Source organism: Mustelus asterias, chromosome 4 (assembly GCF_964213995.1).
Source record: "Mustelus asterias chromosome 4, sMusAst1.hap1.1, whole genome shotgun sequence".
NCBI classification, from domain to species: domain Eukaryota; kingdom Metazoa; phylum Chordata; class Chondrichthyes; order Carcharhiniformes; family Triakidae; genus Mustelus; species Mustelus asterias.
In genome coordinates, this window is record NC_135804.1 from 16,688,446 (window position 1) to 16,712,572 (window position 24,127).

The 24,127-nt window shown below is 45.9% G+C and overlaps 1 protein-coding gene across 3 annotated transcripts in view; it reads right to left on the reverse strand.

Annotated features, from left to right (window-relative positions):
• Positions 1-24,127, reverse strand: part of LOC144492509 (rifampicin phosphotransferase-like) — a 189,830-nt gene that overhangs the window by 134,455 nt on the left and 31,248 nt on the right. For all 3 annotated transcript variants that reach the window (XM_078210601.1, XM_078210602.1, XM_078210600.1), the window contains exons 3-5: positions 20,084-20,208; positions 15,675-15,743; positions 2,398-2,511 (exon numbers count right to left, since the gene is read on the reverse strand). In XM_078210601.1, the coding sequence (XP_078066727.1) occupies positions 2,398-2,511; positions 15,675-15,743; positions 20,084-20,208 (308 nt within the window). The remainder of the gene's footprint in view (positions 1-2,397; positions 2,512-15,674; positions 15,744-20,083; positions 20,209-24,127) is intronic.

Consider the following 24,127-nt stretch of genomic DNA (forward strand, 5'->3'; position numbering starts at 1 on the left):
ATACTAAATTCTCCTCAGTGTACCCGAACAGGTGCCCGAGTGTGGCAACTGGGGGATTTTCATGATAACTTTATTGCAGTGTTAATGTAAGCCTACTTGTGACACTAATAAATAAACTAAACCACTGAAAATGTTGAAATACACAGCAAACAGACACTCAGCACATGAGGAGTGACATGGTGGGGGAGTGGGGTGCGGGCGATGGCCTAGTGGTATTATCACTAGACTATTAATCCACAAACGCAGCTAATGTTCTGGGGACCCAGGTTTGAATCCTGCCACAGCAGATGGTGGAACTTGCAATCAATAAAAATATCTGGAATTAAGAATCTATTGATGACCATGAAACCATTGTCGATTGTCGGAAAAACCCATCTGGTTCACTAATGTCCTTTAGGGAAGGAAATCTGCCATCCTTACCTGGTCTGGCCTACATGTGACTCCAGAGCCACAGCAATGTGGTTGATTCTCAACTGCCCTCTGAACAAAGGCAACTAGGAATGGGCACCCATGTCCCACGAATGAATTTTAAAAAGCCGAACGATTATCATGCCCTTTCTAAAGCTGTTCATTTCACCATTTTCTGTTTGTCAACTTGCTGCTACCTAGTCCAGCGTGTTGTGTTGCCAACAATCACAACCCAACACCCTTGGTTCCTTGAAAGTAATAAACCATTTTAATACTCAAAATAAGTAGGTGATTGCTAGAGAGAAAAACAAAGTTTGGAAAGATCTTTGTCGTACTCTACAAATTGAGAATCTCAAAAGCATTCGTACCATCTTGTGACAGGACACTAATAATGCACAATCTTCCTTTTGATTCGAGCAGCCAACTCTGGGCAGGATTTTCCAGCCCTTTCTGCCGGTGAGATCTTATGATCATGCCAAAGATGGGCCATTGCGACGGGTTCCCTGGCAGTGGGACAGGCGAGACTCGCAAAATGCCATAGACACCGGAAGATCCCATTGGCGGCCAATGTAAGACCATAAGACCATAAGACATAGGAGCGGAAGTAAGGCCATTCGACCCATCGAGTCCACTCCACCATTCAATCATGGTTGATTTCAACTCCATTTACCCGCTCTCTCCCCATAGCCCTTAATTCCTCGAGAAATCAAGAATTTATCAATTTCTGTCTTGAAGACGCTCAACGTCTCGGCCTCCACAGCCCTCTGTGGCAATGAATTCCACAGACCTACCACTCTCTGGCTGAAGAAATTTCTCCTCATCTCTGTTCTAAAGTGACTCCCTTTTATTCTAAGGCTGTGCCCCCGCGTCCTAGTCTCCCCTGCTAATGGAAACAACTTCCCTACGTCCATCCTATCTAAGCCGTTCATTATCTTGTAAGTCTCTATCAGATCTCCCCTCAACCTCCTAAACTCCAATGAATATAATCCCACGATCCTCAGACGTTCATCGTATGTCAGGCCTACCATTCCTGGGATCATCCGTGTGAATCTCCGCTGGACCCGCTCCAGTGCCAGTATGTCCTTCCTGAGGTGTGGGGCCCAAAATTGCTCACAGTACTCCAAATGGGGCCTAACCAGTGCTTTATAAAGCCTCAGAAGTACATCCCTGCTTTTGTATTCCAAGCCTCTTGAGATAAATGACAACATTACATTTGCTTTCTTAATTACGGACTCAACCTGCAAGTTTACCTTTAGAGAATCCTGGATTAGGACTCCCAAGTCCCTTTGCACTTTAGCATTATGAATTTTGTCACCGTTTAGAAAATAGTCCATGCCTCTATTCTTTTTTCCAAAGTGCACGACCTCGCACTTGCCCACGTTGAATTTCATCAGCCACTTCTTGGACCACTCTCCTAAACTGTCTAAATCTTTCTGCAGCCTCCCCACCTCCTCAATACTACCTGCCCCTCCACCTATCTTTGTATCATCGGCAAACTTGGCCAGAATGCCCCCAGTCCCGTCATCTAGATCGTTAATATATAAAGAGAACAGCTGTGGCCCCAACACTGAACCCTGCGGGACACCACTTGTCACCGGTTGCCATTCTGAGAAAGAACCTTTTATCCCAACTCTCTGCCTTCTGTAGAGCCGCCTCACTGCTGGGAAACACACAGCAGGGTGGGGCTGGAAAATCCCCCCCCCCCGCCCTTCATTTCCAGAACCCTTGATTGGATGCCTGACTCTATTATCTAAATGACTCTATTGTCTAAACATTCATTACACATTATACAGCACTAGGTGATTAGTCATGGATGTGCGATGAGGCACCAGCCCCATTCATTCCCCTGGGCAGCAGAATGTTTTCCTAGCTCTAATTGTAGACTCAAAAACAATGGCAGAAATTAGGGATAATAATCATCTCATTGCCAAAGGTTCTTATACACTTAAAAAGGAGCTGGGCTGTTCGTCCATGTAAAAATCTACTCACTCTTTCAGGTTTTCAAGTAACTTTTTGGTCCACTTCTCCTTGGCAATGGCTTGAGCAATGGCACTGGGGTGAATATCCGTGTCAAAGTCAAACACAGTGGTAAAGGCCGTCCAGCTAATGAGAGAATGAAGAGGAAAGGAATCATGTGGTCAATTATATCAGAATAAAACCTTGCTTTCACAGATTCATGGGCCTGGATTTTCCAGCCCCGACACCGGCAGGCATCTTCACGGGCGGAACTGGAAAATCTGGAGAGCCTTTCTCGTCCTGCCCGTGACAATGCCGATCAGTATCTGGGCCAAAATGGCCTCCCCACCCCCCCCCCCCCCCCCCCCCCCACCCCCTCCATTCTTCTGCAGGTTTGACAAATCATTGTACAAACAGCTGTACAATTGTTGTAACACTCTTACCCCTAAATGAGAAGCTATAGACTCAAGTGCTATTCCAGGACATGAGCATGTAGTTGATGCTCCAGCCTTGGTACTGAGTGAATGAGATGCTTCTGAAGACGCAAGTCATTCAGATCAGACCTCAGACCATGGTCCCACTTTACTGTTCCAGTGGTTCATCCAGACACTAAAGAGCGGAAGGTTCTCTTATTTCTGACTAATGTTCTTCCCTCAGTCAACAGCACTGCACCGAGATGTGTCCATCATTCCCCTTATGGGGGCTAGTGGAAACTTGCTAAATGTCAAATGGCTGTTATTTCCAAAGGATGTGATAAATTCTAGTCTTTCAACAGAGTTTAGCAGGCAGAAGATATTAGATATAAAACGACAAAAATAACCAACCTCATTCCTGACTGGGATTTTCCAGAGCCACTGCAGTGAATGGAGTTTTGGTTGAGCGCCAAATTCTCCAATGTTGCTTGCAGCAGACTGCTCAGGGGTGAAATTAAAGAATCTCTCGCATAACATTTGATGATAATGTGTCTTAATTCCATTCAGAGAATTTTAAAAGACATGAGAACATGTTAGGTGTTGGCCACAATGAGCACTGTTCCCAGGAAAGGTCACTAAAATTTGTCGCCTGTGGCAGTCACTACAGTAACCTCTGGGCAGGCTGTGAACCATATTGCCAGTGGATGTGAAAGCGACCATAGCAATAAACTTTTAAGCTCTGGTTCCTTCCAGTGTAGAGCATGATATAGTTGTAACGTTTTGCAGTTTGCCAATGTTAAGATACCAGATCAGAAACCCCAAAGTATGTTATGAAGCTCAACTAGACCACACAGTTTTTCTATTTTGCTGTTAGTGTGAAGATAAGGTGTTTCACTCCAGGTTTGATTCCATTGACACACTAGGAAGCTTTTATCAAAACAAACATCGAACAAATGAATTGTCTTAACTTTTACCAATTTAAATACTTAAACATGGCACAACACAACTCTTAACTGCTACCCTAACTCTATTAGTTCCAATTCAAGCAACATTCCTCTTACAGACTTAAACTCCTCTTCAAAAGCAGTTAGCAGCACACAAGCTTACGTGCTTGTATTTGGGCTGCCTGTTCTGGACCCTCCAGAACATCTCTGGAGAGAGAGAGAGAGACACACAGAGAGACTAATTTCTCCTGGTAGATCCCAAACAGCAGCCTCCAGAGAGAGAGAGAGAGAAAGAGACTTCTTGCTTCTTTCAAAACCTGGCAACTGCCTGCTTTTCCCTGCAAGCTTAGCTACTCCCCTTCAGCACATGACTCTGTCGACCAACCTAATCAAAATCCTACTCTGTAACCACAGAAGAAAAGCCAAATGAACAAAAATGCATTGACTCAGATTAAAACACATCTCTATCTAAAATCAATCATTCACCTGCATTCTCAGCATGTGAGCTGCTTGTGTTGCAGACAAACCGGCATCCTGTAAAACAGCTGAATTTTGAACATACCCCTCACAAGAAACATGATGTGGTAACAGTTCTTAAAGGCACGATAATATCATACCCATCCACTATCACAGAAGGGAAATCACTGATACTCTCGGTTGGAAGACGACTAATTGCATGTCCTTCTCTTGTGACAGAGAGAAGCAGGCAGAGTGAGCACAGAGCTCTCTTGAGGAATGCAGATTTATCTGTTGTGCAGGGTGCCGCTGACTGCATATGGGTACCGCAACTTACCTCTGGGACGTACTGTAACTGTAAAAAATCCCACTTCCTCAATGTCTAGCTGTATGTGCAACCGATACATAATGAACATGCAAATCATTATGGCTTAAACAATGACAAGTGGGCAGCACAATTACAGTAAAAGTCATGCTGCCGCAAGAAGTGTGATCTAGCAAACTTAGAAGCAACATTTCCGCTAACTGGACCACTCTGGTTGGAGCCCTGCAGTACTCGGCAGAGCAGATGTCGAAACTCCTGACAGCTTGAAAAACCTGACCATCGCGAGAGCCCAGCCCTTGCCACAGTAACACAGTGACAGGCAGGAGGAGAAAGATGAAGGGAGACTATCCAGACTTGGCTGAGTCCACAAATGTACAAATGGGGTAGGCCACCACTTCAATACGAGGCTACCGTTCATTGCCCATCCCCAATTGGGCTCGAGAAGGTTGTGGTAAGCAGCCTTCTTGAGCCACAATAGTCCATGTGGTCTAGGTACACCCACAATGCTGTCTGGAAGGGAGTTCCAGGATTTTGACCCAGCATGCAGGCTTTCTAGCAGGACTGCCAATCCACAAAGGATTTTCTTGTGACTACTCACTGGACTTCTTCTGTAGCGTGCCTGATTGAAACATTCATCTGAATCTTCTTCAGCAAGACTTATATGCCATCTCACCCTCTGGCAATCAGGCACCAGCACAACCTGAATCCCCTAGCCTGCTGCAGACCATTCATCCCCAGTATCTCACCCACCTCAGATTCCTACTCTATCCAATGTTCTACATTTCTCGCAGTGTCAATATCTCAGCTAGTGGTTGTGTGTGAATTCAAGTGCCGACGTTTGTTCATTATCACTGTCTTCTTGCTCTACCCCCTTCAGCTCTTCCATCTCTGCCTAACCAGGGGGGGCAATACCTGGGATATCTAAAAGGAGAAAAGCACAGGGGTTGAAGGGAGATTAGTGAGAGTGGGGAAAGTAGGCAGTGCATGCTTGCACCATCTGCAGCTTGTGAATCAGAGGAGATTGTGGGATGAGGTGGAAGCAGGCTATGGGAAGAAGGATGAGCATAGTGTCTCCTTCATTGGATTGAGTCCTGCTGCTAGCCACAATCTTTGTCATGGCTGCTCCAGTGATGGCGTGAACCATCTCCTCCATGAGGTAAGGACAGCTAGGTTAGCTCCAGCTGCCTACCTGGTCCTGGAAGGGAGAGGGAAGTGTGTCAGTGGGTGTTGTGCAATACAGTTGGGTGATTGGTTGACATATTTGAATAGTGGGCAGAGCTTGCAAACTGTGGATCTGAGCCTAGCTGCAGTGCTAATTGTGGAGGGTGAAGTGCAGCTATGAATGTTTGATAAAAGTCCTGATTGATAGAGATTGTCGGTAGGTGAGTGAAGGGAAAATAGTGAATTGAGCATCATTCCATGTCGGTGGCACTGATTTTTGATTTGATTCGATTTATTATTGTCACATGTATTGGGATATAGTGAAAGGTATTGTTTCTTGCACATAATACATACCAAGCAAGGGGAGAAGGAAAGGAGAGGGTGCAGAATATAGTGTTACAGCTAGGGTGTAGAGAAAGATCAACTTAATATATGGTAGGTCCATTCAAAAGTCCGACGGCAGCAGGGAAGAAGCTGTTCTTGAGTCGGTTGATATGTGATTTCAAACTATTGTATCTTTTTCCCAATGGAAGTAGGTGGAAGAGAGAACGTCCGGGGTGCATGGGTTCCTTAATTATGCTGGCCGCTTTTCCGAGGCAGCAGGAAGTGGAGATGGAGTCAGTGGATCAGGGACTGTTGGTGGGCTATGCCATTTGAAGTTAAATCCGCTGGTGTTGACCATTCATGTGAGGTAACTAAACAACATGTGACACTGCATACATGTCCTCTGAGCTTGACTCCTCGGCCAGGATTTTCTCCATGGGGGTAAGTCCTGATGTCAGGACCTTAGTTTGCCAATGCATTGGGAGGAATGTTGGTCAATGCATTGGGAGGAATGTTGGCAAATGCATCGGGTGGAATGTTGGCCAATGCATTGGGAAGAATGTTGGTCAATGCATCAGGAGGAATGTTGGCAAATGCATTGGGAGGAATGTTGGCCAATGCATCAGGTGGAATGTTGGCCAATGCATCGGGTGGAATGTTGGCCAATGCATCGGGTGGAATGTTGGCCAATGTATTGGGAGGAATGTTGGTCAATGCATCAGGAGGAATGTTGGCCAATGCATCGGGTGGAATGTTGGCCAATGCATCGGGTGGAATGTTGGCCAATGCATCGGGTGGAATGTTGGCCAATGCATCGGGTGGAATGTTGGCCAATGCATTGGGAGGAATGTTGGTCAATGCATTGGGAGGAATGTTGGCCAATGCATCGGGTGGAATGTTGGTCAATGCATCAGGAGGAATGTTGGTCAATGCATTGGGAGGAACGTTGGTCAATGCATCAGGAGGAATGTTGGCCAATGCATTGGGAGGAATGTTGGTCAATGCATTGGGAGGAATGTTGGTCAATGCATTGGGAGGAATGTTGGTCAATGCATTGGGAGGAATGTTGGTCAATGCATTGGGAGGAATGTTGGTCAATGCATTGGGAGGAATGTTGGCCAATGCATCGGGTGGAATGTTGGCCAATGCATCGGGTGGAATGTTGGCCAATGCATCAGGAGGAAACACATAAATGATTTGGAAGAAAATGTAACTGGTTTGATTAGTAAGTTTGCGGTCGACACAAAGATTGGTGGATTTGCGGATAGCGATGAGGACCATCAGAAGATACAGCAGGATATAGATCAGTTGGAGACTTGGGCAGAGAGATGGGAGATGGTGTTTATTCTGGACAAATGTGAGGTAGTGCATTTTGGAAGGTCTAATACAAATAGGAAATATACAGTAAATGGCAGAACCCTTAAGAGTACTGATAGGCAAAGGGATCTGGGTGTGCAGGTACACAGGTCACTGAAAGTGGCAATGCAGGTGGAGAAGGTAGTCCAGAAGGCATACGGCATGCTTGCCTTCATCGGCCGGGGCACTGAGTTTAAGAAGGGGAGTAGAGACAACCCTGGTAATTCTAGGCCAGTGAGCCTTACTTCTGTTGTGGGCAAAGTTTTGGAAAAGATTATAAGAGATAGGATTTATAAGCATCTAGAAAGGAATAATTTGATTAGGGATAGTCAGCACGGTTTTGTGAAGGGTAGGTCGTGCCTCACAAACCTTATTGAGTTCTTTGAGAAGGTGACCAAAGAGGTGGATGAGGGTAAAGCAGTTGATGTGGTGTATATGGATTTCAGTAAAGCGTTTGATAAGGTTCCCCACGGTAAGCTATTGCAGAAAATACGGATGCATGGGATTGGGGGTGATTTAGCGGTTTGGGCCAGGAATTGGCTAGCTGTAAGAAAACAGAGGGTGGTGGTTGATGGGAAATGTTCATCCTGTAGTTCAGTTACTAGTGGTGTACCTCAAGGATCTGTTTTGGGGCCACTGCTGTTTGTCATTTTTATAAATGACCTGGATGAGGGCGTAGAAGGATGGGATGGTAATTTTGCGGATGACACTAAAGTTGGTGGAGTTGTGGACAGTGTGGAATGTTGTTGCAGGTTACAGAGGGACATAGATAAGCTGCAGAGCTGGGCTGAGAGGTGACAAATGGAGTTTAATGCGGAAAAGTATGAGGTGATTCACTTTGGAGGAGTAACAGGATTACAGAGTACTGGGTTAATGGTAAGATACTTGGTAGTGTGGATGAGCAGAGAGATCTCAGTGTCCATGTGCATAGATCCCTGAAAGTTGACATTCAGTTTCACAGGGTTGTTAAGAAGGCGTACAGAGTGTTAGCTTTTATTGGTAGAGGGATTGAGTTTCGGAGCCATGAGGTCATGTTGCAGCTGTACAAAACACTGTTGCGGCCGTACTTGGAGTATTGCGTACAGTTCTGGTCGCCGCTTTATAGGAAGGATGTGGAAGCATTGGAAATGGTGAAGAGGAGATTTACTGGGATGTTGCCTGGTATGGTGGGAAGGTCTTATGAGGAAAGGCTGAGGGACTTGAGGTTGTTTTCGTTAGAGAGAAGGTTAAGAGGTGACTTAATAGAGGCATACATGATGATCAGAGGATAAGATAGGGTGGATAGTGAGAGCCTTTTTCCCCGGATGGTGATAGCTAGCACAAGGGGACATAGCTCTAAATTGAGGGGTGATAGATATAGGACAGATGTTAGAGGTAGGTTCTTTACTCAGAGAGTAGTAAGGGCGTGGAATGCCCTGCCTGCAGCAGTAGTGGACTCATCAACATTAAGGGCTTTTAAATGGTCATTGGATAAACATATGGATGAGATTGGAATAGTGTAGGTTAGATGGGCTTTAGATTGGTTTCACTGGTCGGCGTAACATCGAGGGCTGAAGGGCCTGTACTGCACTGTAACGTTCTATGTTCATATGCCCCCAATTAAACATGGTGGGCTGTTTGCTCAGTCAGAAGACCAGCCATTCTGCACCCTCAGTAGTGCCAATGAGAGGTAGTCACTGATGAAGCTGCAAGATAGTTCATAGGTAGTTCACAGAGTCCCTACAGTGCAGAAGGAGGCCATTCAGCCCATCGAATCTGCACCGACCACAATCCCACCCAGGTCCTATTCCCGTAACCCCACATATTTACCCTGCTAATCCCCCTGACACTAGGGACAATGTAGCATGGCCAATCCACTTACCCTCACATCTTTGGACTGATGAAACTGGAGCACCCAGAGGAAACCTACGCAGACACAGGGAGAATGTGCAAACACCACACAGACAGTGACCCAAGCTAGGAATTGAACCCGTGTCCCTGGCACTGTGAGGCAGCAGTGCCAACCACTGTGCCACCGAACAAGAGGATGCCTCCGTTTTGAAGCAGCTTCACAGGGGAGGATTACAATTCATTTTTGTGCCAGGCCAAGCAGGCTGACCCCAGCTTTTTGAGGGGGGGGGAATCCCCTGCAATGGCAATCGAAGCTTTCAGAGGGTGCCTTCATTTTGCAGCTTCCTTCCTTGGGGCTTGAAGCCTCCAGCTCCAATGGCCTCCCCTCCCCATGCAGTGCGGGGCAACTCCGCCGCTGACAAAATGCTGACAGACCAAGCAAATGGCGCTTAATTGGGCTTTTAATTGGCTTAATTGGTCTCTGCTTCGAGGCAGTGGGCAGCTAAGTTACTGCCCTGACACAGCTGCCCCCAGCATTTTACCGGCCTTTCACCCCACCTCCTTCCATAACCCTTGGGTAAAATTTCACCTGCGTATTGACCACTACAACCTTCTGGGCAAACATCTTTCCGTGTCTGTGCTTCATGGGTCTCCAGCACTTCAACCACTATGGCCTCTGATACAGTGTCTAAGAACGTTGGAGCATCCTTTCGCCCTGTGACATTATTTGAACTTTTTTTCTGCATCGGAGTGACGCGCAGCAAGGATCTCTCCCACCCTGCTACATCTCCCCTTTAAGTGGAGCAAGCTGTCTTAAATGCTGTGTTGGCTCACTTTAGCTTCACAACACCAGGTTAAAGTCCAGCAGGTTTATTTGGAATCAATAGATTTCGGAGCACTGCTCACTCACCTGATGAAGGAGCAGTGCTCCGAAGGCTCGTCCAAATAAACCTGTTGGACTTTAATCTGGTGTTGTGAGACTTCTTCCTGTGCCCATCCCAGTCCAACACCGGCATCTCCACATCTACACTTAACTTGTGCTCGCCACTCACAAGTCTGGGTTATTTTCTGAATACGAAGACATTGAATAGCCTGGCTAGCACCAGCTGTGGGTAAATGAATCTCCTCTGTTTTCTTTCCCCTTCTGCAAGCAACTCCCAGTTCAGGAAAGGTTGGGCAGGGGAATTGCTGCTTTGTGCTATCACTGTTCTTGGCCACTTACAGGAGTTTCCATTTCTGACGCCTTATCCACGCAGAATTCCAGGAAATTTTTATTATTTCCCAATCAATGAATAAAATCGCTTGGATTCTGTAATCCTGTGTGGCTTGCTCGCAACAGCTGTATTTATTATTTGATATAATGGAATAAAATAATCCGAGGCACAATTTTGTACGGATCTGCTTCATTTTTTCCCTTCTCTCACTCAAAATATGATTCACAACAATTTTCAAAGCCAGTAAGTATGTTTTTACTGTCCCCAACTCTTGTTGCCAGCTCCTCCTCTTGTTCACCGAAGGCTAGAAGGATGAGACCAACAATTAAGCGTGGGTCAGTTTAACCTCAGCGGTGGGGAAGTTTATGGAAATAATCTGGAACAACATTCATAGTCCAGCAGGTAATTGAAGAAAGCTAGCATTGATTTCGTAGAATCATAGAATCTCTACAGTGCAGATGGAGGCCATTTGGCCCATCAAACCTGCATCAACAGGGAGGTGGTGTCGAAGCGGTATAATCGCTCGACTATTAACCCAGAAACTCAGCTAATATTCTGGGGACCCGGGTTCGAATCCCGCCACGGCGGATGGTGGAATTTGAATTCAATTTTAAAAATCTGGAATTAAGAATCTACTGATGACCATGAAACCATTGCCGATTATCAGGAAAACCCATCTGGCTCGCTAGTGTCCTTCAGGGAGGGAAATCTGCTGTCATTACCTGGTCTGGCCTACAGGTGACTCCAGAGTCACAGCAATGTGGTTGACTCTCAACTGCCCTCCAAGGGCAACTATGGCTGGAGTAATAAATGCTGGCCAGCCAGCGACACCCATGTCCCATGAATGAATAGAAAAAAAACACCAGTCCCACTCAGGCCCTATCCCCGTAACCCCACATATTTACCCTGCTCGTCCCCCTGACACTAAAGGGCAATTTAGCATAGCCAATCAACCTAACCCGCACATCTTTGGAGTGTGGGAGGAAACCAGAGCACCCGGAGGAAACCCACACAGACACGGGGAGAATGTGCAGACTCCACACAGACAGTTTGGGAAAATCATGTTTAACCAATTTGATTGAGTTTCTTGATGACATGATAGGGTGGATTGATGATGGCAATCCAGTTCTTGTGATGGCCATGGACTTCCAAAAGACAATTGATAAAATGCCGCATAACAGGAATGTTGGCAAAGGTGAAGCCCTCGGAATAAAAGGGGCAATAACAGTATAGATATAAAATTGACTGAGTGAGGGAAGCGGAGCTGGTAGTCGAAAGATGTGCGGGTGAGGTGGATTGGCCATACTAAATTGCCCCTTAGTGTCAGGGGGACTAGCTAGGGTAAATTCGTGGGATTATGGGGATAGGGCCTGGCTGGGATTGTGGTCGGTGCAGACTCGATGGGCCAAATGGCCTCCTTCTGCACAGTAGGATTCTATGAACAGCTGAATTTGGACTGGAGCACATTAAGTAGTTGGGTTCCCTAGGGTCGATACTGCTTCCCTTGGACAGCATGGTGGCACAGTGGTTAGCATTGCTGCCTCACAGCACCAGGGATCCAGGTTCAATTCCAATCTTGGGTGGAGTTTGCACATTCTCCCTGTGTCTGTGTGGGTTTCCTCCGGGTGCTCCAGATTCCTTCCGCAGTCCAAAGATGTGCGTGTTAGGTGGATTGGCTATGCTAAATTGCCCCTTAATGTCCCAAGATGTGTAGGTTAGGGAATTAGCAGGGTAAATACGTAGGGTTATGGGGATAGGGCCTGGGTGAGATGCTCTGTTGGAGAGGCGATGCAGGCCAAATTGGCCTCCTTCTGCAGTATAGGGATTCTATGGCGCAATAATTTCAGATATCCGGTCGTAGATGACTGGTAACCCAGGGATTAGAACAATCATGGTTTATGCAGTACTCTGAGCAACTCTTACATACTTCCAATCTGCCAGCACTCCAGGGTGAATTCCCAGGATTAGTCACCTGCTCCTTTAAGTAGCCATGTCATCACATGACCACGTGGTTTACCGGGATGACTCAAAACTTGGAAGTATTATTCACTGTGAGGAAGACGAGAGGATGTAGAAAGGTTGGCGGAATGGGAAGGCACCGTGGAGGTGAGAAGTGTCAAGCCATACATTTTGAGAAGCTCAATGGAGGGAGCCAACAAAAAATAAAGGATACAATATAAGTATTTGCACAAATATGCAGAAACCATTAAAGGTGGCAGGGCAAATTGAGAAATTTTTTAATGAGCTATTGGGATCCTGGACTTTATGAGGCAAAACGAGTCCCAAAATAGGTTATGTTGAACCTTTATAAAACACTGACTCTGCCTCAACTGGAAAACCCCTGGGCAAGAATTCTAGGAAGAATGTGAGGCCTTTACATAGGGTGCAGAGAATATTAACAAGAATGATTTTCAGTAATGAGGAACTCCGGTTATGTCGAGAAGCTGGGGTTGCTTCCCTGAAGATTGATTTCAAGACAAAATTATATATCACTCTTGGGGCTAATGGGATCAAGCGATATGAGGGGGAAGGAGGGACCAGGATATTGAATTTGATGGTCAGCCATGATCATAACGAACGGCAGGCGGAGCAGGCTTGAAGGGCCGAATGGCCTACTCCTGTTTCTATTGTCTATGTTTCCTGAGGGATGAGAAGGATGAGAGGAAACTTGCCAGTTGTGCTGAAAATCGTCAGGGGTCTGGACAGACCAGATGGGGGCAAACAGTTCCTTGTGTGGAAGGGTCAAGAACCAGGAGTCGCAGATTTGACGTGAATGGCAAAATAAGAAAATGTCACACGGGGAAAAGCACTTCATGGCTGCAGGTGGTTAGGATCAGGAATACACTGTCTGAGAGCGTGGTGGGAATAGGGTCAATCACGGTTCTCAAAAGGGAATTGCATAATTATAGAAATCATAGAAACCCTACAGTGCAGAAGGAGGCCATTCAGCCCATCGAGTCTGCACCGACCACAATCCCACCCCACATATTTACCCGCTAATCCCTCTAACCTATGCATCCCAGGACTCTAAGGGGCAATTTTTAACCTGGCCAATCAACCTAACCCGCACATCTTTGGACTGTGGGAGGAAACCGGAGCACCCGGAGGAAACCCACGCAGACACGAAGAGAATGTGCAAACTCCACACAGACAGTGACCCAAGCCGGGAATCGAACCCGGGACCCTGGAGCTGTGAAGCAGCAGTGCTAACCACTGTGCTACCGTACCGTACCGTATCTAACGAGAAAGTGAATTACAGGGCTACGGTGAAACAGCAAGAGAGGGGGACTGGCTGAGTTGCTCTTACACAGGGCAGGCACATTCATAGCAGGCTAAATGATCTCCTTCTGACTGTAGCCACTTCACAATTCCATTCTACGATTCTCTGAAAAAGAATTGATTCATTTCAGCAGGTTGGTTGAAGGTCCAGTAGTCTGTCTTTGAAAGCGGAACATGGTTAACCACAATGATTAATATTGACTGTCTTTGTGCAGGGGGGCGGAACACCACAGCTGCTCGTACTCAATAGACCCCAGGCAAGCATTTCCACTTGTTTGCCACCAGGAACTGGCAGACAGGCTTTCCCCTCCCTAACCCCATAACAGTTGTAGCATTTCACCGCTGGACAAGTTAACTCAATGCAACCCAGGAATCAAATCTCAGTGCTTCTCAATCAAGATTCTTCTGTTGCCTGCTGCATAAACTTAGAGGAGACATTTCTGGACTCAGTTCAGGTGCAAGGCCCAGGTTAGAATCTGTGTGGGTGACCCGGGAAGAACTGAGGAGAATGCTAGCAAGGTGGGGTGTGTTGGGTGGAAAGCCTACCTTGGGGCATCTGCACGATGTCCAAAGTTTAAAAATGAACATGGAACATGTCTCCAGCCTTATGCCTTGCCCCCAACACACTCCCCTTGCTCCATCCAAGCCAACCTGTACCATTTGAAGTCCCCCACCCACTCCATAACGCCTAATACCTTCCATGTCAAGGTATGCTCCTGCCCACCCGATAGACCTTTACAGCCCCTATGCCAACTTATTGCAAACGCTTGCCAACCCATGCCCTCCCCCCCCACCTAACACCCTTTGTCCTTACACATACCATGCCAAATCACTCAGTATCCACCATGGGCAGGTTTCAGGACCCATGCAGAGATGAGACAATAAGTTTATTTACTAGTCACAAGTAAGGCTTACACTGCAACAAAGTTACTGTGAAATTCCCCTAGTCGCCACACTCCGGCGCCTGTTCGGGTCAATACACCTAACCAGCACGTCTTTCAGACTGTGGGAGGAAACCGGAGCACCCGGAGGAAACCCACACAGACACAGGGAGAACATGCAAACTCCACACAGACAGTGACTCAAGCCGGGAATCGAACCCGGGTCCCTGGCACTGTGAGGCAGCAGTGCTAACCACTGTGCCATCGTGCCGCCCTAAAGTAATAAAGTTCTACTAAATAAGGTTTGAGGTGTTTATTGTGGGCTTCACAATATTGAAAAAAATCCTCATTCATAAAAACCCATCACTAAATAACAACACAAAATTCATTCAAGTGTGCAATCCCTTATAGCAACAAGCATTGAAATACATAGTTCCTATGCTGAGAATCACCCAAAGCTGTCAAAATGTGAAATTGTAAGCACCCTACTGTGATAATGGATGGTTGTAAAATCAGTCATCTGGCACAAATCCAGTAAGGGAAACCCTCAGGTTTAGTAAACATAGAGTGAAAAAGCATGCAATTGTCTTTTGCAAACACTCCAGACATTTAAACAGCAGAATATTTAGCTTCCCTTAACAGGTACCTTGCACAGTTTTAACATGTCTCTTTGACATAATCCTTTGACAGGTGTTTCTGGCAGCTCTGTTGATTGAGCGTGACAGCAATTTATGTCTACTTTTCACAATTTCAAGGGATTCCTTACCTGCCTCATAATGTCCCAGGACCCGCTCCGAGGAGGTACTTTACCTCTCCAAGGGGGTATTCGGGCTATCCAAGTAAATTCAGACTTACTCTCAGCTGGTCTACTGTGTACGTTTTGGGTTTTAGCTTCTGACCTGCCAAAACCCCACTTCAGAGGAGGCGGCTGATGATTTAACTGGTCAGCTCCCTCCATAAAACATGTATGTGCAAAACATGTCCCACTCCCATTCCCGTGTTTACTGTCTTTGGGGACTGGACTTACGGTTTTCAGCTACTTCCGCCACAACACTCCGACTGGAGCTGTTTGACAAGCATCGAACATATCCCTTAAACAAACATTTCTGTTAAATTAATCAACTTACATAAAAGTAAACTTGACATGCAGAAGTTCCCCTTCCTCTTCACTCCATTTATCTCTGTATGGCCCCCGTCTAAAGGACAAAAATTTAAAATGAGGTAAGTGGAATACTAACAGAGTACTTGCGATTGTTACTCAAAATATTGTTCCCGAAAACTCTAATATGAATCTACAGAAAGATTGGGAGCATATTGTTACAATAAATGCTTGCATTCATACAGTACCTTGAACACCCATGATGATTCACACGTGTGTTATCAAACAATATTTGATCCTGAATGTGGTAATAGGACAGGCGATGAAAGCTTTGAGCAAAGGGATCAAAGGATATGGGGGAAAGCAGGAATGGGTAACTAAGTTGGATGATCAGCTATGAACATAATGAATGATGTAGCAGACTCGCGGGGCCAAATAGCCTACTCCTGCCCCTATTTTCTATGTTTCTACGTTAAGGACAACCGTCAAGAAAAATGGAGGGATTTAGAATGGAAATTCCATGGCCTAGGCAGCTGAAGGCCTGACCACCAATGCTGGAGTGATTAAAATAAGGGATGAGCAAATGGCCAGGTTTAGGGGAGTGCAGAGATCTCGGAGGTTATAGGGATAGAGGAGGTTACAGGAATAGGAAGTCACACGACACCGGGTTATAGTCCAAAAGGTTTAATTGAAATCACAAGCTTTCGGAGTACTGCTCCTTTGTCAGGCACCTTGTGTCATGTGACCTCTCATCTTGTCCACCCCAGTCCAACACTGGCATCTCCACATCAGAAATAGGAAGGACATTAACACTGGTCATCAGATTCTGTGAGTATTCTGATGCATTTGCTGTGTGAAAAGTTGGTAAACTCCCTTCTGGTGAATGCCTTTGCTGAATTTAAGAACAACTATTTCAAGTAAGTTTTAATCTGACAGGAGTTTTAAAACATAATCCTAAAATTAGCAACATTTAAGAGACATCTGGATGGGTATATGAATAGGGAGGAAATAGAGGATTACAGACTGAGTAAGGGCAGAAGCTTCTTTTTTAGTTAGGGCATCATGATCGACACAGGCTTGGAGGGCCGAAGGGCCTTTCCTATGCTGTACTTTTCCGTGTTCTTTGTTCTTTGTAAAAGCAATTCATTTTGCATTCTGAAGACGAAAATCATTCTGATTTAGACTACAGGAGCTGAATCGAACTCTGCAGAACCACATTTTAAGCTCCACACACCCAACACTGTTTATCGTTACAGTACAGTCCCTCTATCAGACGTACAAGCTGCCTTTATGTAGCACCAGTCATTATCGGGCCTTCTGCTAATGCGTGCAGCCAGAAAATAGTGCAGGTAGTGCTGCTGCTCATAAATCCTTTGATTTGCGAGTCCTTGTGTGTCCCGATGGAATTTGTCACATTTACAAGTGCAGCGTGTTCCAATGCTGTCACATTGGTTCTGGTCTAATAACTCCTATGGGAGTGTGCTGATAGGTTACTAAATCAGTTCAAGGGTCAGTGAGGAGCAGTTCATGGGTCAGTCAGAGTCAGAAGCAGGCAGAGGAGGTGGTGTGGTGAGCAATCTTCAGTCTCTTCGGGGGTGGGAGCCGGGCAAGAAGTGTCACAGACAGGACAGGGACATAGGCAGAGGTTCCAGTTAAGTTGAAGGAAAGGCTGCAGTTAAAAGACTGTCTCCGCACTTCAGTTCGTTGGAATGAAGGAAGGTACCCAGTGGGAGCGGTAGTGACTTTTGGAGGGAATTCCAAGGCAAGGGCAGGAATTTTCCAGTTGTTCATGCTGGCAGGATCTTCTGGCCCCACTGACCATGCACCCCCACCACCGCAGGGGGGGAGTGGGGTTGGGGGGGGGGGGGGGTGGTGGGTACATAAAATGGGAAACCCTGTTGACAGCAGCAGGATCTTCTGATCCCACTGCCGGCCCATGGCAGGCCATCTCCACCACTGTGAAACATGGTGGGAGGGTGTGAGGAATATCCCTCCCATGATCTTCAACGGTGGAGATTGGAAACCTTGGTGAGAAAGGCAGAGTTTCAGTTAGATTGGTTGACCTAACATCTGGGCGGGCTCTTGAGAAATCAAAGAACTCGGTCATGGTTGTGTCTGTCATTCACTCTGCGCTGTGGTGTGTCCAAACACAGTTTGCCTGTTGGAGTATAAGGTGTATATGTATATATAGTGGATTATTTTACTTCTCAAACTTTGGACAGTAAAGTTTATGTTTGTCCAAATACGGTGGAATTGTGTGGCTTTATTCTCAACCTTTAACTGCTTTAAACAAGACATTACTGGTCCCTAACCAGACCTCTGCCCAATGTCCCAGGGTCTGGCCAAGGATAGTAACATTGGGTCCACTCAGGAATCAGAATTTGCAGCACCAATTTGATATGCTAACAACGTGTATAGATTAATCAAACACCACAGACTGGAATTTTGCCACCCCGCCCATCACGGGAATCGGAGCGGGGCCGAGGAGCAGACCATAGAAAGGTCCGTTGACCTAGGGCGGGATTTTATGGTTTTGGGACGAGCGAGGACGTAAAATCCTGCCCTCAGTAGGTAACCAATTTAATTCCTAATGGGTCTTGCAGGTACTTGATCATGTAGGTACTTGAGTTTCGAAAGCTTTTCAGTCACACTCAACTGAAAATAACAATTTATTTTGGAAAACCTATTTGTTTCTGCCAATGTCCTTAATTAATCTTGTGATATTTTAATGACGAACAATATTGTGTAGTCATGCGATGCAAGTTTCCAGATGTAATGCTAATCACACCATTGGCACATTACTTGGAAAAATAGCAAGCCGAGATAATCCAGATGATTCCTTGTATCTGAAATCTTAAAATACAGGAAATATTAAGAGTTGAGGTCATTTCCTTTGAAAGGAAGTAGAGGAAACAAAAGTTGGCCTAACTGTGAAACAGATTGACATAAAATCTGAACCAGGTGAGTCGCTGTGGCCTAAACAGGCACAAATGAGAGATGAGGGACTGTTTATTTTTCAATTCATTCATGGAATGTGGATCTTAGAAGAATCTTAGAAACCCTACAGCACAGAAAGAGGCCATTCGGCCCATCAAGTCGGCACCAACCACAATCCCACCCAGGCCCTACCCCCATATCCCTACATATTTACTCACTAATCCCTCTAACCTACGCATCCCAGAACACTAAGGGCAATTTTAGCATGGCCAATCAACCTAACCCACACATCTTTGGACTGTGGGAGGAAACCGGAGCACCCGGAGGAAACCCACGCAGACACGAGGAGAATGTGCAAACTCCACACAGACAGTGACCCAAGCTGGGAATCGAACCCAGGTCCCTGGAGCTGTGAAGCAGCAGTGCTAACCACTGTGCTACCATGCCGCCCTATGTTGCTGGCAAAGCCAGTGTTTATTTGCCCATCCCTAATTGCCCTTGGGAGGTTGGTGGGAATTAAAGAGTCGGGAAGGAAATTGGGCTGTGGAATATTAAACAAGATTTGTAAACTAAGCCAGAAAATTCAAAAGGCAATTAAATGTGTTCCTGGCACTGAAACCAAACGGAAAGATGTGCTTGTTGCAACAACAATTTCCAGTTCCCAGGCATTTCTGATGCAAAGGTCTCGCAAATTAGCATCTCCAGCAAAATAATTCAAAATGGATAGAATATTAAATGGGTACGTTAAATATCTGTGCTTGAATTGATGACACACACTTTATTCGTGCAATCTTCAACAGGAGGACTATTTTGTAATAATCTGTTCAACTGAATATGAAGGAAATGGATCTTTTTCTTGCATGATAGGTATGAGCGGAATGTTTATTCACTGACATGCTAGAAGCAGACACTCCAGTTTGCCTGCATGCTGTGGAGTTTTAAGCTTTGTATTATTGCACTGTACAGGTTCCCCACCCAGATGTCAACCTACTGGCACAGCTTGGCTTTCAGTCAGGCAGTAGCACTCTGGAAGAGAGTGCAGGACCAGTAAGGTCTGATCCTTAACCCTGGAAGAAGAGTCTCTATCCCCAAGCCCGAAAACTCCTGTTCTCCCTGGCCTACAAGAAGTGCCGTCTGGGCTCGTGGCCTTCTCTGCACGACTATCCTTGTCTCGATGAATTTTAACCTGAAGAGCAGGTTGTTTTGACATCGTTAAGAGGCCAGCCTGATGCCTCGGAAGGGGTCGGGTGCACGCACCTTGCCTCACCTCAAATTCCTGCCGAGTTTGAAATTGTTTCCTCTTTAACACCCACACTAAATCCCACCCGCTCGCCCTCGTTAAACTTTGCCCCATGTTTCATTCTCCAATATTGAAATGAGCTGCATGAAAAGGTAGTTTTGCTGCTAGTCTAGCAAAGAGCGAATGGTTGACCGATTTATGTGATAATACACCCAGGTATCAAATGTCAATTCTTCATCAATGACATCTTTATTACTGACCTCAGAAGTCCGTTAAAGGCAATTCGCCATCGCTGATGTGGTTCGAGACACTCCAGTTTTAGACCACCTGCACTCCAGGAGTTCGTACTGTCCACAGAAGTGATTGTATCAGGATGATTTGGATGCTGAAAGAAGCAGTTTTGCCAGAATACTGATGAGAATACTGCATGTATAGGAAAATGGTTTACTTCATTTATGAATGGTCATAGTTCATACATTATAAAAGTTGATACCAAATGTAAGACCATAAGACATAGGAGCAGAATTAGGCCACTCGGCCCTTCAAGTCTGCTCCGCCATTCAATCATGGCTGATTTTTTTTTCTCATCTCCATTCTCCTGCCTTTTCCCCATAACCCCAATCCCCTTATCAATCAAGAATCTATCTATCTCAAAGACACACACTGACCTGGCCTCCACAGCCTTCTGCAGTAAATAGTTCCACAGATTCACCACTCTCTGGCTGAAGAAATTCCTCCTCATCTCTGTTTTAAAGGATCATCCCTTTAGCCTGAGGTTGTGCCCTCTGGTTCTAGTTTTTCCTACTAGTGTAAACATCCTCTCCACGTCCACTCCATTCATGCCTCGCAATATCCTGTAAGTTTCAATAAGATCCCCCTCATCCTTCTAAACTCCCAACGAGTACAGGCCCAGAGTCCTCAACTGTTCCTCATACGACAAGCTCTTCATTCCAGGTATCATTCTTGTGAACCTCCTCAGGACCCTTTCCAAGGCCAGCACATCCTTCCTTAGATATGAGGCCCAAAACTGCTCACAGTATTCCAAATGGGATCTGACCAGAGCTCTATACAGCCTCAGAAGTACATCCCTGCTCTTGTATTCTAGCCCTCTCGACATGAATGCTAACATTGTATTTGCCTTCCTAATTGCCAACTGAACCTGCACGTTAACCTTAAGAGAATCTTGAACAATGACTCCCAAGTCCCTTTGTGTTTCTGATTTCCTAAGCATTTTACCATTTAGAAAATAGTCTATGCCTCCATTCCTCCTTCCAAAATGCATAACCTCACACTTTTCCACATTGTATTCCATCTGCCACTCTTTGCCCACTCTCCTAACCTGTCTGCAGCCCCCTGCAGCCTCAATACTACCTGTCCCTCTACATATCTTTGTATCGTCTGCAAACTTAGCAACAATGCCTTCAGTTCCTTCCTCCAAATCGTTAATGTATATTGTGAAAAGTTGTGGTCCCAGCACTGACCCTTGAGGCACACCACTAGTCACCGGCTGCCATCCTGAGAAAGACCCCTTTATCCCCACTCTCTGCCTTCTGTCAGTCAACCAATCCTCTGTCAATGCTAGGATCTTACCCTTAGCACCATGGGCACTTAACTTATTTAACAGTCTCCTATGTGGCGCCTTGTCAAATGCCTTCTGGAAATCTAAATAAATCACGTCCACTGTTTCTCCTTTATCTAACTTCCTTGTTACCTCCTCAAAGAACTGTACAGATCACACAATACTATTTAGATATCATCTGTACCAAAACATACCCCCTGAGATACTTTCTGAGTGAATTAAAGACATTCCATTAATTTTCACCATCCTTAGATAGCGGATCCTTGCACAATACATGGTGTCGGTGAGCAGGCCTCTGTAGTGGGAGTGAGTGGCACGGTTGTGTGGAAAACATATTTTGATTATGTTTTTAAACTCGAGTTAAACCATTAACTTTTTCCTGCATTCAAACTCTTGGAGCAATGGTCCAGGCACCGATGGTGAGCGATTTCCACCCATTGCCTCCTTGTTGAGTGCCCAAAGAGCTTGTTAACCCCTGAGGGTGAAAGAATGTCCTGTCCATTGCCTGCATCAGGGCTTTGATGGTGAACCCTCAGTTATGGTGGGTAAACAGTGAACATATTCATTAGAGTGGACAGGATTAACCCATAAATTTCTACACGAGTGAATTAGAATCCTGTTATTCCCAGGACAAAACCTTTCCATATTATACCCTTATGTTTCATGGAATTATATAGAATGAATAGATTAGAACAAAGAACAAAGAACTGTACAGCACAGGAAACATGCCCTTCGGCCCTCCAAGCCTGTGCCGCTCCTTGGTCCAACTAGACCAATCGTTTGTATCCCTCCATTCCCAGGCTGCTCATGTGACTATCCAGGTAAGTCTTAAACGATGTCAGCGTGCCTGCCTCCACCACCCTACTTGGCAGCGCATTCCAGGCCCCCACCACCCTCTGTGTAAAAAACGACCCTCTGATATCTGAGTTATACTTCGCCCCTCTCAGCTTGAGCCCGTGACCATTAGAAGGGTCATTTGGTCTATACAGCTGTTGACACCTAATATGAACCTCCTAATCTAACTCTATTAGTATATTGTCCTTTTTTGCTCCCTTATGTATTCAACCAAATTTTCCTTAAATGTGTAAACGATATTTACCTCAACATTCTAATCACTCTCTATATACTTTAAATACATTTCAATGTCAATTTTATTTTTCCATTCAATATTAACTTGATTGCTCTTTGAAAATGGCATGGTGGCACAGTAGTTAGCACTGCTGCCTCATAGCTCCAGGGACCTGGGTTCGATTCCTGGCTTCGGTCACTGTCTGTGCGGAGTCTGCACGTTCCCCCGTGTCTGCATGGGTTTCCTCCGGGTGCTCCGGTTTCCTCCCATAGTCCAAAGACGTGCTGGTTAGGTACATTGGCCGTGCTAAATTCCCCCTCAGTGCACCCGAACAGGCGCCGGAGAGTGGCGACCAGGGAATTTTCACAGTAACTTCATTACAGTGTGAATGTAAGCCTACTTGTGAGTAATAGCTAAACTTTACTTTAAAAAAAGGCAAAAAATATGCTCTGTTAGCTGTTTATTTAACCACATGTCTGCACATGCATGACAGACATTCAGGAACTTGCAATGTTTTGCTGACACCTTTTGTCTATCCATATTCAGATAAACGATCCTTCTTTACAAATCATGGGCTGGATTTTACAGAGTGCTATGTTCCCCGCCCCCTCAACTAAAAAGCTAGTTGGGAGCCCACCCTGGAAAAAGCTGGGTGCCCCCCCCCCCCCACCCCCCGTGACATTTTATGCACAATGGGACATTAATTGGTTCAGAGCAAAACTTTCATTCCGTCCCCATCTGGGGAGAATATCCCGCCTTAGACAAATCCAATCCTGTAATGCTAGCAGTTCCAGGTTCGAACGGTCAGCACTGCTGGTCAGCGCTCGAAGAGGAGGAGGTTAGGGAGACCAGAGTGAAGTTAAATATGGTGTATCAGCAGCCCTGGTTGCCAGGCCACAGCGAGGAGAGAGAAGTGGGTGCAAGGTTGTGTTTGAGAGAGTGGCATAGCCTTGACAGGAGCCTCCGATGTGACACAGAGGATCCCCAAGGAGGTTTTCCCCCCTCTACATTACCCAACACCAGGTCCCCTAATAAACAGTCAGGCTTGGTATGGGCCTCCCAGTGCCACAGGTGGAATAGCAGGGGGGCGGTGGGGGGGAGGTTGCTGAGGTATTTAAGTGGTCATTAATTGGCCATTTTAAGGGTCTCATTAGGCCCAAGGATAGTTGGGTTGCTTGAAGCCTCCACAACCCCTGCCATAAAAAGGGAGACAGGTCAGGGGGTGGGTGGTTAGATGGCAGGAATGCCACACATTACGGCCGGAATTCTCCCATTCCATCCTCCACTGCAATTGTAGCCGGCCGGTTGTGGATAATGTGAAGGCCCATTGAGAGTCGGAAGGGAATTTCCGACTTTTGGACCAGCACGGCCGGAAAATTCCGTTCTACATTTCTGAAGGAATCGTGCCCTCCAAACACACGGCGAAGGAGGGAAAAACCCACCTCATGGTTTCAGATCCCTCAGGTTCTGTTGAGAGAGCAGGCTAGAGCATTTAGACTAGCGAGGGAGTTGATGAGGTGGAGAAGGGGGTTAGGGAGGGACAGCAAACAATGAGAAAAGGAGAACAGAAAAAAAAAATCATTTGTACGCAAATCTTGAGAATTTTCAACTTTCCATGAATGATCCTGATTGATTTTCCCAAGACTCAACTGATGT